Genomic DNA, 14,005 nt, shown 5'->3' on the forward strand with positions numbered 1-14,005 from the left:
AATGTATCTCTTCTGGTTTCAGAGATCTACAGAGGTTTAACAGGAAAAAACCTGTTCTTATCCTTACATTATCTATTCTTATTCCACCAAAGAATAAAAGAATAGGGGGAAAAAAACAGAATTAAAAAAGGAATTATTGTTGTATGGTAACTCTTCAGTCTATTCCTTACTGAAACTCCAAATTGTTTATCTGACCTCAAGTACAATATGCTTCAATGGTCCATTCACTTTCTTTACTGAGAAATTTATACTGGGAGGCTTGGTGCCAGTATTTATCTATGAGGCTTCTTAAATTCAGACTATGAAATAGCTTTCAATTTTGGTAAAGTAGACTAGTTTCTCTTACTCACATTTTCACAGAACTTCTCTTACCTAGGACTAGCATGTAAGTATTTGTCTTAGCAACCTACTGCACCTTAGATTTACTTATATGTTATAGTACACATCTACATACACACATTTACAAATTTCTGGTTTGATAAAAAGAAATAAGAAATTTCCACAATTACTAAGAAAGAAAAAAACATCTCATAATAGTAAATCAAAATTTGTCATGGAAAAAATGGAAACTAGATCAGATACATACACTGCACTATTAAGTCTACTGAAATATCATGATTTTTCAGCAGAATTACAGATTTTTTTAATTATGAAAAGTACAGTTCAGAAAAAAAAACTGTTCAGTGTGTTTCTATAAAACATGAATTGTTTTTAAAAACAAATCATTGGAAAGAACAGTTAGCTGCAGAAATAGATTTTCTTTTTTAATTTTACATTGGGCCCTGCTTCTTAAACTCATGAATAGAATTTTTAAAATATGAAAGTTAAATACAGTGTGATTTATTTGCATATATAGACTTATGCTTGAGATCTTTCATAAGAAGCTAAAAAAATTCTGCAGCCAATTACCACTACAGATGTGACAGATTCAGAAATTATTCATATAGTCTAGAGCTTGAAAGCACAAAATCCCCAGCAAATTTTACAGGGTAGAAGACAAGCAGTCATTAAATCCTCAGTTCACTCACACCACTGTACAGTATAAAAACTAATACAAGAACCTCCAAGATGTGGCTAGCCATATGGCTTGCCAGCATTTAATACTTTGCATATGAGAGATAAGAAGGATAAGTCTGTATGCCGTTAAAAAGCAATTAGAAATTTTATAATTACAAAATTTGGGTTATTATAGTGCAGCTGTGGTTGGCTTTTCATTAAAACAATCTTTGACTATGCTTTTTAAAATATGAACTTACTGCAACAGGGACTCTCACAATCGTGACATCAGACTATTTTTCTTACTTAAATACTGAGTAAGTAATACCCCCACGTACTGAGGAATGGAAAAAAAAAAGATAATTTTCTCAGTTAGGGAACACTGAGATTGCTTTAGGATGAAGGTCAGATTTCTTTTCCTCATCAACACTTGCTGGCTTGCCACATACTTCTCCATGGTACAGCACAATTGCAGACTAGTGGATCACTCTCTCTACTGTGGTGTTGCCAACAGCAGCATCTTGTGTAAAGCACAAATGTTGGATGAAACAAATCCTTTTAACAGACCATGATGCTAAAAATAGCAAGTCAACTTCTTCTAGTAGTCATAGCCAAGAGACAGAATTTCTTTATCTTTCACTTGATCACATCCCTTAAGATCTCTTGTAGCTTACTGTGGCTGCTCTTCTCTGGATTGAGCTTTGAGAACCATTGCATAGACACCATTCTCAATTGTTTGGTTTTCTATAGAACAGCATAACAATTCCACAAAAGCAGCCTTAAGGCCTAGTGAAAATATAAAGAAAGGCAAGAAGGAGAAAAGATAATTATGTATAACCAGAATTTCTGTTCCATCTGTGCTGCAGGCTACATAGGCTCTGCTGGATCAGGCAGAAGATGTAGAGGATAGCAGGTGCAGGGGGTTTGAATTTTATCAGTCATCTATGAAAGCTTTTCTGCCTAAAGAGATTTGAAATAGAGCAGGTTAGGAAACAGATAAAATGTATGAAAACTGCACCAGAATAGTGGTGGGGGCTTATGGGGTATTTGTGCTGTTAGGTGGGGGTTTTGTTTTGTTCTTTCATGTTTGGCTGATTTTTGGTTTTGTTTTTAATTTTTGTTTTCTCTCTTCCAATTCCCAACTGGTTTTTGTATATGTGTAAGAGGAGCTAAGGGTAAACTTCTCTTTAAGTGGTGCTTCTAACCCACCTCTATTCAAGTTTTACATTCAAAAACTTGCTTCCTTAGTATTCCTGCTCCTCTGTACCCCTATTTAAATTAAATCACCTACTCAGCAAAATCCAGCATATATCTCATTGCATTACTTTGTAGTTCCAGGCTTGACCAGTATGGTCTGAAAAGGAAAGGTGTTCTGACCTCCTCCTAGTGACCCAGGCCAGCAAATAACTGAACAAACCTTCAGCATACAGCCTCTTGTGTGTGTTGTGGGTAGCAACCAGTTTGCAGGCCTGAAAAGGGGCATATCTATGAAATCCTTGCAAATCTGGGGTCTGTGCTCACAGTGGATGTAATTATCCTATTGTATATAACCACTGATCATCAATCATGATATTTCACCCATAAAGAAAAAATCCAAAGAAAACTACTGGCCCAGGATAAGGAAGAGCAATATTTGTATTAGCAATTTTCACTGGCAAGTTTGTATTATAGCTCTGTTGGTTGGGAATTTTCAGGTAGAAAGTCTTTTTGAAAAGTAACTCTGCTTTGATTTCATGGCAATGATACAGTCTTAAGAAGACACTATAGATGAAGAGCGCAAATTGTATCAGACAGCTTTTATGCTGTTTCTTCAAGAATTAGAGTCCAGGCTAGGATTTGTGACAATGACAGAGGTAAGGTTTTCTATCACATAAAAGAAAATCTTACTCCTGACCAGACCAATTTTTTCAGTAATAGCTATGATTTTGATGCACTTTACCATAGAAATGTGGGACAAAGTGACCTGTCACTTGAAAACAGGGCTGGGGGAGGAGATGAGGAAGAGAAAACTGATAGTCCACATACTGATGTTCTGTTCCTCTTTAAAGAACTCCATGAGCTACAAAGTACATGGGTTTTTCCACTTGAAAAAATTGACTACCTTTAAAATCATCAATTTTCCAGAAAGACATATACAAGAGAGCAGATCAGATTACAAGCCTTTTGAACAATTTCTTTTCAGACAAAATGAAAGCCGAAAGGCTGCGTAAATGGTGTTTCACTGGAGTTATAACATGATAGCCAAGTTGTTGATTTTCTGTACAGCAAAATCCAAGTGGCAAGGACAGAAAGCGCCACATTTCCCAGGCTGAGACGAGATATGCCTGGCTATCTGCAGTCATTAGATATGGCAACTCCAGCAGAGGCAGAACGGGAAGTTATCCATTATGTTCTGAGATGGTGTTTGCTCTTTCTGAGGAGGGCTAGGCCTTTCTGGATTGTGGGGGGAATTTTTCAGGGTGAAGGGAGGGAATATCAGACAGAGGGAATATCAGAAAAATATCCTAATATGCAATGCTATTTGGCTGAGCTCAGCTAAACACTGCTCTTTTCACATTTAAAAAAAGGAAAATTAGAAACCAAGTTTGATCCACAGACTGGAGACCCAAACATGCCATCTATTCCCTCTGGGCCAGGAGAAAGCCTGGTGTAGTCACTGCCAGTGGTAAGTGTCAAGTTTGACACACTAATATGAACAAGCCAAGATTCATAATCATGCCTAATGGCAACAATGCATTGATGATCCTTAAATTTCCTATTGCTACTGATAATCAGTTACTGCAATTCATCCAAAAATAAACTTCTGGTCAGTCAATCAGCATGAAAATACAAAAAGCCCTTCTTGTTTCTTCCCTAGGACTACACCTTGACCATGTACTTTCAGCAGTCCTGGAGGGATAAAAGGCTCTCTTATTCTGGAATACCTTTGAACTTAACTCTGGACAACAGAGTGGCTGACCAGCTCTGGGTGCCGGACACGTATTTCCAAAATGACAAGAAATCATTTGTCCATGGGGTGACAGTGAAAAACCGAATGATCCGACTCCATCCAGATGGGACAGTCCTTTATGGCCTACGGTATGTTGGGCATTTTCATCTCTCTGTGCTGGCAGAAGTGCAGGTAGAATCAGTGCCACTTTCCTGTGCTTTTTTCCTGGTTTCTCATGTATGAGTCAGCACATACTCCATTTAGTTGACCACAACACACCCAAGGATTTTCCACAGAGCAGCAACACAACCTTTAACAGCTACAGCTGTAGCTAATGAAGCCTAATGCCTCTCTTCCAGCTCTTCTGAGTGTGTTAAAACTATTAAAGAGTTCACCCAGTAATCAATCACAGCTCACACAAACACTTCCTTCCTTCTAAAATTTCTCTAGCAGCTCTTTGGGACAAGGGGAATTTAAAATTTGGAGTAATTTGAAGAAATGTGATATTTGGTAGAGAATACAAAGGAGATATTTGTAGATTTGCATGAATATTAATTAAATATTATCTATATGCCTGAGTATAGGCTCTCAGGGTGCAGCAAGGCCAAGTATTGCCAGAGGGTGCAGGAAGAGGTGCTGAGCTGTCAGGTCTTTTTCACAGCTCCAGCTGATGCACCATGTGTTCCCCAAGAAAAGGCAACTGTTTAGACACATCTGGTGGACAGACTTTGGCCTGTAGCTGCAAGTAAAACACATGTAGTGTCCCCATCCCACAAGAAAGCTCTAACCAAAGACAAAAATAACAAATGAGCAGAAGAAAAAATGAAGTTGAGATACATTAAATTTTTTTTCCTGCAACAGATGGCAGTTATGGCACTAAACTTGCATCTGTTACAAGTGGTCACTTTCCTCATAGTGATAAATATGCTTCTGTTCGCCTTTAGCTCATGTAAGCATCAATTTTTTCGTGTTCCAGGTGGTATATATGCCTTGTAAGAAACAAAACATGAGAAAACACTGAAGAAAATACTTCAAAGTAAAACTCAGCATTCAGAAATTTGAGCACAGTTCCAATCTAGTCTCACAAGCAGAAAATAAGCTCTGCAGCATATTACCTTGATTTAGCATCTGTGCAGTAGAGAGCATGAGGACAGTATCACCAAAGCTCTCACGTGGTTTGTGACGTGTGAGTTTCATTTTCTTTGCTGAAGACAGAGCATTGGCCTTGCGTGTCTTGAACAAGAAAAGCAACACCAATTATGCTGCAACTGGGGTCTGAGTTCTTCACAAATTAATTAGGGTCTTTAACCATACCTCAGGGATGATTTAAATGCTTCCTTTCCCTCATGATCCCTGTTCCCCAAACAGCTTTTCTGTTTCCAGTCCAGAGTTAATATTTCCATTCAGGCTCAGTTATTAAATTTTACTGGCTTCTTTAAACAGAAATTGGAAAAATCATAACAGCTCTAAATAACCTGTTTGCTTGCACCCATGTACACAGCAGTTTTTCATTGATGCAATGTTCAGCCTCAACAGAGCTGAGGAGAAATAAACCAAGGTTAACAATTTGGCTTTACAGATGAATAAACAAGGGAAGCATGCGCATAATACACTGGAGTGGTTTTAAATTGTGTAACAAAGCATTGTCACTTTACTATGTCTCCATTATTGGATTGTTTCTATGATAAACTCAACAATCCCTTTAGCTATTTTTGTCCAGTAACTTTCAGCTGTTATGCGCCCACAGTTTAAAGAACAATATGTGCTATAAACTTGTGCAGACAGAGAATATTCCTAAGGCTTCTGACCTCTAAAATTGGTCATTGTTGTTATGTCTCCTGCTTCAAAAGGCAGTTCTGTTAATTGCTAACAGTAGAAAAAATGTGTACTATTACAAACCAAATAACTCTTTTGTCCTTTCACCCAAGAACTACACAGGCAAACACATTTAACTCCATGGTAATATTTCCAATGAATTTAATTTCAAATATCCCAGGGAAGTTGAGTGTCACTGTTAATTATTAACTACCTGAAGATCATGTTTCTTCAGTTCCTGTCAAGTACTCCTGCCAGCAACTATGATAATTTTCTGTAGTAGAGTCACCTGCTTCCTAAGAGAAATGAAAAAATCCCTTTGGGTCAATGTGCAAACCTGCAGCACTGTGAGGCTGGTGTATGGGACAGTGCCAGCCTGGTGCCAGTACAGCTGGTAAAATACTGGATTATTCCTTTTTTTTCCCCTTACCAATTTTTAGCAAGTGCTTGGATGCCATTAGCTCTAAAAAGTTCTGGCACTAGTAGTGTCTCTCATTACTTTTATTCCCTATTCAGGCAAGATTCTCTGGAAATCTCTCCCAAAGCTCCAGAACCTTAAACCAATACATTCTGTTGCTTCTTTTGCTTCTCCTTTCTCCAAGTAAGATGCTAGACATGTAATGTGTCTTTGAGATATTTAAGGAACCATTCATAATTTATTGTACTGAATTCCATATTCAGATTCTTATGTCATGATGTCAGGAATGGAAGCTCTGATTTAAATCATCCTTTCCTAGTATTTTATGCCACGTCTTAATTCTTCTCAGATTTTTAGTAGCAGAAAAATGACCCCGTGTTGCTTTGGAGACATCTGTTCTTGTATCATGACATTGCCTCACAATAAACAACAGCAGAACTTCATGTGTGTGGAGGGAGCATACCTTCAGCAGAGTTAGTTGTTAGGAAGTGTGACATACCTTCAGCAATACCTTTGCACTGACTTCTCTCTCTCCTGATGTTCAGACACAAACCCACCTTTAATTAGACCAATTCTTTATTTCAAGGCAGGGGGACTGATTATACCATGGCAAGGTGTGGAGAGCTGGTTTAGAGCATCTAAAACTTTTGGTTTCAGTGAGACCACACATTTTTACACTGCTACAGCAGAGGATGCCACTTTGCTAGGCACTGCTACAATTGCAAGAGGACAAGGGGAAGAATAATCTTTGTCTTCAACATAAGGATTTATTTCACCACTTCTTACACAAAGATTTTCTGTGGTGCAAACACTGACAGACAAGTTCACTTACCTCCAACCAATTAACAAAGGAGAACTGATCCATTTAACATTTGATTTACTAACCATTTATTCATGCAATATCCATGGAAGCAAATCCTGGAGGTGGAATGCAAGAAAAGCTGTATTTCCATGCAGAATGTTTTTAGTATGATCTTGAAAGTTAAGTGGACACTTTTACTTTTTACTTCCTCAATTTTTCCAAAATAGCTGAGCGGGTTATTAAAGAAATTTGCTGTAGAGTTGTTTACATCTTTTATTGCAGTGAAATTTTAATAGTTTGTGGATTGCTTTTGCATTGCTATGTTTTGGGATTATGGAGTTTTGGCTTTCCTCTAAACACCTTCATGGATTTCCTTAAAGAGTCAGTTATTGATTTCTTCTGAGGACAGCCCATCATGGCAACAAGTAGCTAATTTACACCGGTACTCAATAGATTGCCCTACTTGTGTTACTGAACAGGTCCAGCCAAAAAAACAGACTGCAGTTGTTCTAAATGAGGAAAATCTGTGTCATCCATGTAGTGAAATAAAAAGCTACACTTTATTTCACTACAAAAAAAAATAGAGAGCAAATTATGAAGTAGTATTTTATTAGGTGATAATTTTGAAAATCCTACAAAAAATATTTCTGAAAATCCTACAAAAAATATTTCTTCCATGCATCAATGGAAAAGATTTAGCAGTGAGCATTTTAAGACTCACGAGAACCAATCTGGGACTGCCTTTATGTTTTAGACCCTAAAAATATACAAGAACTTTGCAGAAATAAATCAAGCAATTATTTATCATTTCTTCCATTTAATACGTAGGGAAGGTGAGGACATACTTCAGGTTGAACTGATCTCTGCAGAGAGTTTATTTTAAAAAAACCAGCAGAAACACACAAGTGCTGAACATGGACTCAGTTTAAATATATGAGCATTGGCTCCTGTAATCAGTAGTTGAAGTACATAAACTCCACATGGTGGTGTCACAACTGGCTTCACAGGTCTGAATTTCAACACAAGCTTTAGATGCTGTAATTATTACAGCTGTCAAGTACAGCACTTTGAAGAACTAAATAAGCATTTTGTAGTACAAAGCCCACTATGCTTTTTTCAAAGATGACTTAATTGAAGCAGGGTCTAGATCAAATTCAGATTACTGAAATGATGTGTCAGCTATTTAAGTATATTAATATTTTAATAACTCTTTAATCTCATTAACAGTATCAAAAGAACAAACAAAAATAATTAGACAATATTTAACAAATGTTTAATTTTAAAGCTGAAATGTACTGCAGTGTATGTGTTGCATATTTTCTAGGCAGCACACCATCTCTTACCATCTTGGAATAAATAGATTTTGGATGATTTTCTTATCCTCTATTTTACAGGCTCTGTTCTGCCTACTAAATTTGGCTAAGTCCTCCTTTTCTCCCATATCAGAAGTGCAAATATCTTCCAATACTTTGAAATTATTACTCTTTCACTGTCAACCTCATCTGCATCAAAATTGCACTTTTAGATAAAATGGTCTGCAATCTTTTTAGTGTTTTACTTGTTTTAAAAGAACTCCAGTCCCACCAAAGCTCATCCATAGTGTGTATAAGTAACTCTATTATAGTTGGCTCAAACATATTGGGAGACAAAAATCAAGTGAAAAAAGAATTTAATGACAGAGAGTAGCACTGAAGTACTTTTGATCAAGAGATATTTCAAATAAATATACATACACACTCTAAGAATCCCTTCATCCAATAATAATATAGGCAAGTTTTTACAAGTATTTCCTTCTTTAGTTGCTTTTAGGGGGTAGGCATTAAATGAGAAAGGAATTTTTGTGTATTAACTAGCTCGGTTGTCTCACGCTGTAAAAGCTCAGATGCAGAGATATCCTACAACTGAATAACCAGAAAGAAAATCCTCACAAGCTTTTCACAACTGAGCCATGTAACTCCTGTTGTTTCAGTGCAGCCAGTTAGATACACTCCCCTGAAGCAGCACATACTTAACCTGCACACTCTGGAAGTTAGTGCTTAAGCTTGCATAATGTCATCATATTTGCCTTTTCCCTGAAATTCTAGATTTTTATCACATTTCTTGCCACTTAAACTTTGCAAGGAACACCAAATGGACATATACAATTACAACACTTACTTGTATTTTTGAAAGAAAAAGGCAAAAATATTTTAAAAACCACTGTAATTTAAGTTATATAGCTGGAATATATTTTAGCAGTACAGATTATTTAGTGTATGTTTTTATATAAGGCTATATACAGGTACATAAAATAGATCTATTTTTTATATATATATATAAAAAATAGATCTAAAATAGATCTGAGTCCTCATATGTTAACATATTTTAGTATGTTTCATATCACTATAAATTTGGTACATACCACATCATGTGTGGTTTTCAGATCCTGAACTTCATTAAAATGCCATTTATAAAAAAAAATTCCCTCAAGTGATAAAAATTTAAAAGGGACAGTAATTAAATCTGAACTTTGCTGCAGATGTCCAACTTACTTGCTATTAATTTTGAGCATGCTGAGAACAGTTAAGGCTGAAAGACAAAATACAAGTTTTAGCTGCTTAAAACTAACCTTACTCTCATTTCATTTATATTGCTGTTGATTCATGACATCAGTTGTTCAATAAAAATTGGAGGGGCATAGGAAGAGGAAATCTGTGCCATTTCTGTGCAATAAATGTATCAGGCAGGGAAACTGAGGTACTAGGGGAGACAGCAAATATTTTACCAGACCTGCTCTAAACTGATAAATACACTTAGATACAAAAGAGGGAAGAGTCTTAATTTAGGTGTTCTCTCAAAGAGACAAGCACTTTGCTAATAAACACTACCTTGAAAGCTGCTGAAATCCTGAACAAGTAAGGATACAGTCTGTTTGCTAGAGACATAAAAGTGAAAAAGGAAAATTAATAAATGATGCCAGGTTGTGGGGGCTGCTGCTCTCAGAGACATGCCCTTGCTCAAAGCCCAGAGCAGTCAGGCCATGTCTGCTCTGAGCTGCAGCATGCAGCTGTATGAAGGTGCTGTATGAAGTGCTTAAGGGTTATTAGTGTGAAAAGCAACCCTGCACTGATTTAATTCACTGCAGCTATCACATGCAGTGTTAATAAGTAATTTTATGAGAAATTAGAATCAATTTTTTGAGAACAGTGCAAAGACGCAAATAATAATGCATTAAAAATTTTTGCAGGCAATATATTTTCTCTTTAACCCTCACTCTTCTATAAATATCTCCACCTAAAAAGAGGATTAGCCTTTCTTCTCAAATATCATTGGCTTGGCTTAAAAGTAGCTGCAAGAGAATTCACAATCTAAATAATAGCCAAACCCTTGAGTATGATAAAATGAAAAATATAAAATTAGTTACTCCATAAAATACAGTTGTATATTCCTGTGTTTGGCACTTCTTCTATAGTATCAACATACATGGTGTTATAACTGCCAAGACAAAATGGCCTCATTTTAAGAGGCAAAATATGTGACAAAAAATCTGCTGTAATTTATAAAACCATTAATAAGGAAATCAAGCTGAGCAGACAGGAGGTAGGTACTTCAAATACAATTCATGTCATTTTGGATTACCAATCTAATTAGACATGATCTTCCAGGAAAGAATCTAGAAATATCAGAAGTCCTGGAGTTACTCAGAGCCTACAGCAGGAGTCAAAGTGTGGACAAAGCAACTTGAAGATCATTCAGCCCTTGAAACCTGCAGTAGCTAAATGTAGATGGGAGGGACCTACACAGGAGTCTGAGCTGACAGTGAACTGTTCCTCAGTCTCTGGGCAAATCATGGGGCAGTAACATCAGCTCAGCTCCCCCAGCCTGGGTGCAGCTCTGTCTGCAGCCAGGGTGGCTGGTTGCACCTCAGCTGAGGTACCTGCCCCCAGGTCAGGGTTACACAGCAGTCAGTCTCCAGCTTCAATACCAGCAACATGTCCCACTGACAGAAACACTGGCTCCAGTTTTTGAAATTCCCCTAGAAAAGCAAACAGCAAACTCCCAGATACAGCAACAACAGAAAACACCAGCACAAAATAAAACCCAAATTACTAAACAAAACACAAGTACACAAATGGAAAAAACACACACAGGTTCTTTCTAGAGCTCAGTAAGAATATACACTCATTACACCTAGCTTCTCTTTGAAAAAAATACTTCAAACCAAACCAAAACACGTACAAATTACTCATGCTCGCTTATTGCAAAGCGAAATGTTTTACATATGCAAAGTCCAGTTCTTCGTATTCACAAGAAATTGACAAAGACAAATTTTTCCAAGCCACATGGATAACAATAGGCTTGGTTCAACCAGACACCAGTCATGCAAGCAGAAACATACCTGTCCTCTTACACCACCATCAGCCCTATACCTGAGACAGAGGAGTTTCTAGTCTGAGATCAGTTATGTACAAAGGGGAATCTGACCTCTCCCATGGATCATGGCACAAGCAGAAGAAACCTGGAGAAGTTTAAACACTTGGAACTTCTCAGGCCTGGGAAGTTTAACTGCCTGATGCTCTCATGCAGGCTGCTGATGTGTCTTTTAGCAGAGCCTCTACAGCAACCTCAGAGAGTATAATCACAAGAGACTGCAAATGCAGCATTTTTCATAGTCATTAGATAGATGGATTTGTAAACTATGTGAGACAGTGTGATCAAATGGCTATATTGGAAGCATAAATCTACTTCCAGTCCTGTTCCTGTTGCATTTGTGTAAATTAAGAACCTGGAAAATAAATGTGGTGTGGAAAACTTAATATTTTGAGGTTTATCAGTAGATATGAGTTGTTTCAAACTTGTTCTCGGGTTTGTTGATAAGCCTTTTTACAAACAAAAGACCAAATACCTTAAGGCTAGCTATTTTTTAGTAAAATGAGAGCTAAAATTGAGCAGGTTTTTAAAGGCCTAACAGTTATACAGTTAAATTACTCATATATCTTCAATGCTGCATTTATCAATTTTAATATCTCTTGGCCAAGGAACAGAAAGAAAAATTGCACAGATTTTATTGTTATGGATTTAGTTCAAATAATGTCTAACCCATTTCCTGTTATTTTCTTCTGTCAGAAACCATCTGTGGAATACACCTTTGGAGTCCAATTTAAAAAAACCTCAATTTCTCTTTTATTAGTCCTGAGCTATTCTGCAAGAAATATTTCCATACCCGAATAAGAATTTCTGAAGAAATACTTTCCAGAAATCTCTAGTCATATTTTCATGTGGAAAGAGGGGAAAGAATAAAAGATAGTCAGAGTATTTCCTAAGAAATGTTCAATTGATCCCAGCTGGCATAATTTCAAATACATTTGGCTACTTGTCTTGTTACAATGTCTCCAGCTGCTGAGAGAAGTAAATGGAAAAGCTATAAAATTCGGACTTTTAAATTTTTGGCAGGATTCTAGAAAGGTATAGCAATATTTCATTTTTAAAATTATTTCTTTATCTGAGACTGATAATTCTGCTCTTTATATAATTTGGTAACACAGGGTATACATTTAACCCATCTACAGAGAATTACTGAAGTGCATAAGGACTCCAAGATGTCTCTCAGGGCTATCAGAGTTAAGCCTAAACTGGCACAAGGCCTGTATCAGCCAGATTTTTAAAACCCCTAAGGCAACAATTTTAGCTTTTCACCATCTATCTACCTTTAGATGCAGGGAAAAGCAATTCCCACTGAAACACTTCAAGATGAGCAAAAAGAGTTCAGCAAGTAAAACCTGCTTTAAGTAAAAGGCTTAAAAAGCAAAGAAAAAGAAGACTAAGGAGTAATTTAACTCAAATTCTCAAAAGTTTTAAAATACATGCTGTCATCCAAGTGTGGGCACCAAGTGTGTATTAAGACTGCTACAGATTTTTGTGTTACCTGGGAGCCCCCTGCTGGGACTCTGTCGAGAGAAAATGAGAAAAGAGAAGGTTTTGTTTTGAAGGTGTGGTACAGATGTTTCAGTAATATTTAATTATGCTATATATGGTATGTTAGTGCAACCTTATTTAATTTCTCATAAGCAAATCACTAAAAATGAGAACTCTGCACAGCAGACGCATATGCTTAGTATTAGTTAAATGCTTAAAATACTTTAAAATATCACTTATTCTCATAATTCATGATGATGATTCAAATGGGCAGCCTATCTGCTGAATATAAGGAATTCAAACTGATGGGTGATCTGTGTGGTTATCATTAAAGAACATATAAACAGAATTAGCTTTATTCCATTTGATTAACACATACACCAAAAAGCCCAAAACCACAGACATTACAGGACTGCAAGAAGAGCAAAATACCAAAAATAATTTTGTCTAACCAAACCAACACATTTCAAGCTACGTACATATTAGAACAATTGCTGTAACTCACAGATCATCCGTATTTTCTTTCCTGAAAAATTCATTTAAAATATTTCAGCCCATACTGTAGTCCCTACCTCCTCCATTCTGCAGGTACAGCCATTCAGAGCTCTGTGTAATTAAACTGCCTAGGTTATAAACAGCAGCCTCTTCCACAAGTATTTTGTACCCATATATTTTCACTCTTGTGGTTGTCAATGATACAGACATAAAGCTTAGTTTCCAGATTAATCTTTGAGGATATTTTGTAGGTCTCCCTATAAGCTGGAAAAGTTTTCTCAATGGCAATGGAAGTTTCTATCTTTTGTGAGCATTGAGGCGATGGCTGTTTGATATATATGTATGAGCCTTCACTCACTAGTGATCTTTTATTCCATTTTTAATTCCTTTTTTCTGTTATTTCCAAATGGCAAAATGTCAGGCTTATGTATAAGATGCCAGTGAAAATATCAAAGCATTTTCTTAAGAAAAAATCAAAGGCCTGCATGCTCACAAGATTATAAGTAAATCTGCCTGAATACTGCACAGTGCTATTCAGGACTTTTTGCTTTCATGGGGAATAACTCAATCTTCTGCTATGCTCAGTCACCTGTAGGAAATTTTATCAGTATAAGCAAATTATTTGCTAAATTGAAGAGCTATTAGCATTCTCAAA

General features: G+C 36.6%; 1 protein-coding gene across 1 annotated transcript in view; it reads left to right on the forward strand.

Moving 5' to 3' along the window:
- GABRB1 (gamma-aminobutyric acid type A receptor subunit beta1) overlaps positions 1–14,005 on the forward strand; it is a gene marked incomplete at its 3' end in the record, with an annotated part of 109,248 nt that overhangs the window by 60,046 nt on the left and 35,197 nt on the right. The window contains exon 4 of the mRNA XM_084204914.1: positions 3,854–4,074. Within this exon, the coding sequence (XP_084061040.1) occupies positions 3,854–4,074 (221 nt within the window). The remainder of the gene's footprint in view (positions 1–3,853; positions 4,075–14,005) is intronic.

The sequence above is a fragment of the Fringilla coelebs genome, assembly GCF_963513975.1.
Source record: "Fringilla coelebs genome assembly, chromosome: 4".
Lineage (NCBI taxonomy): Eukaryota > Metazoa > Chordata > Aves > Passeriformes > Fringillidae > Fringilla > Fringilla coelebs.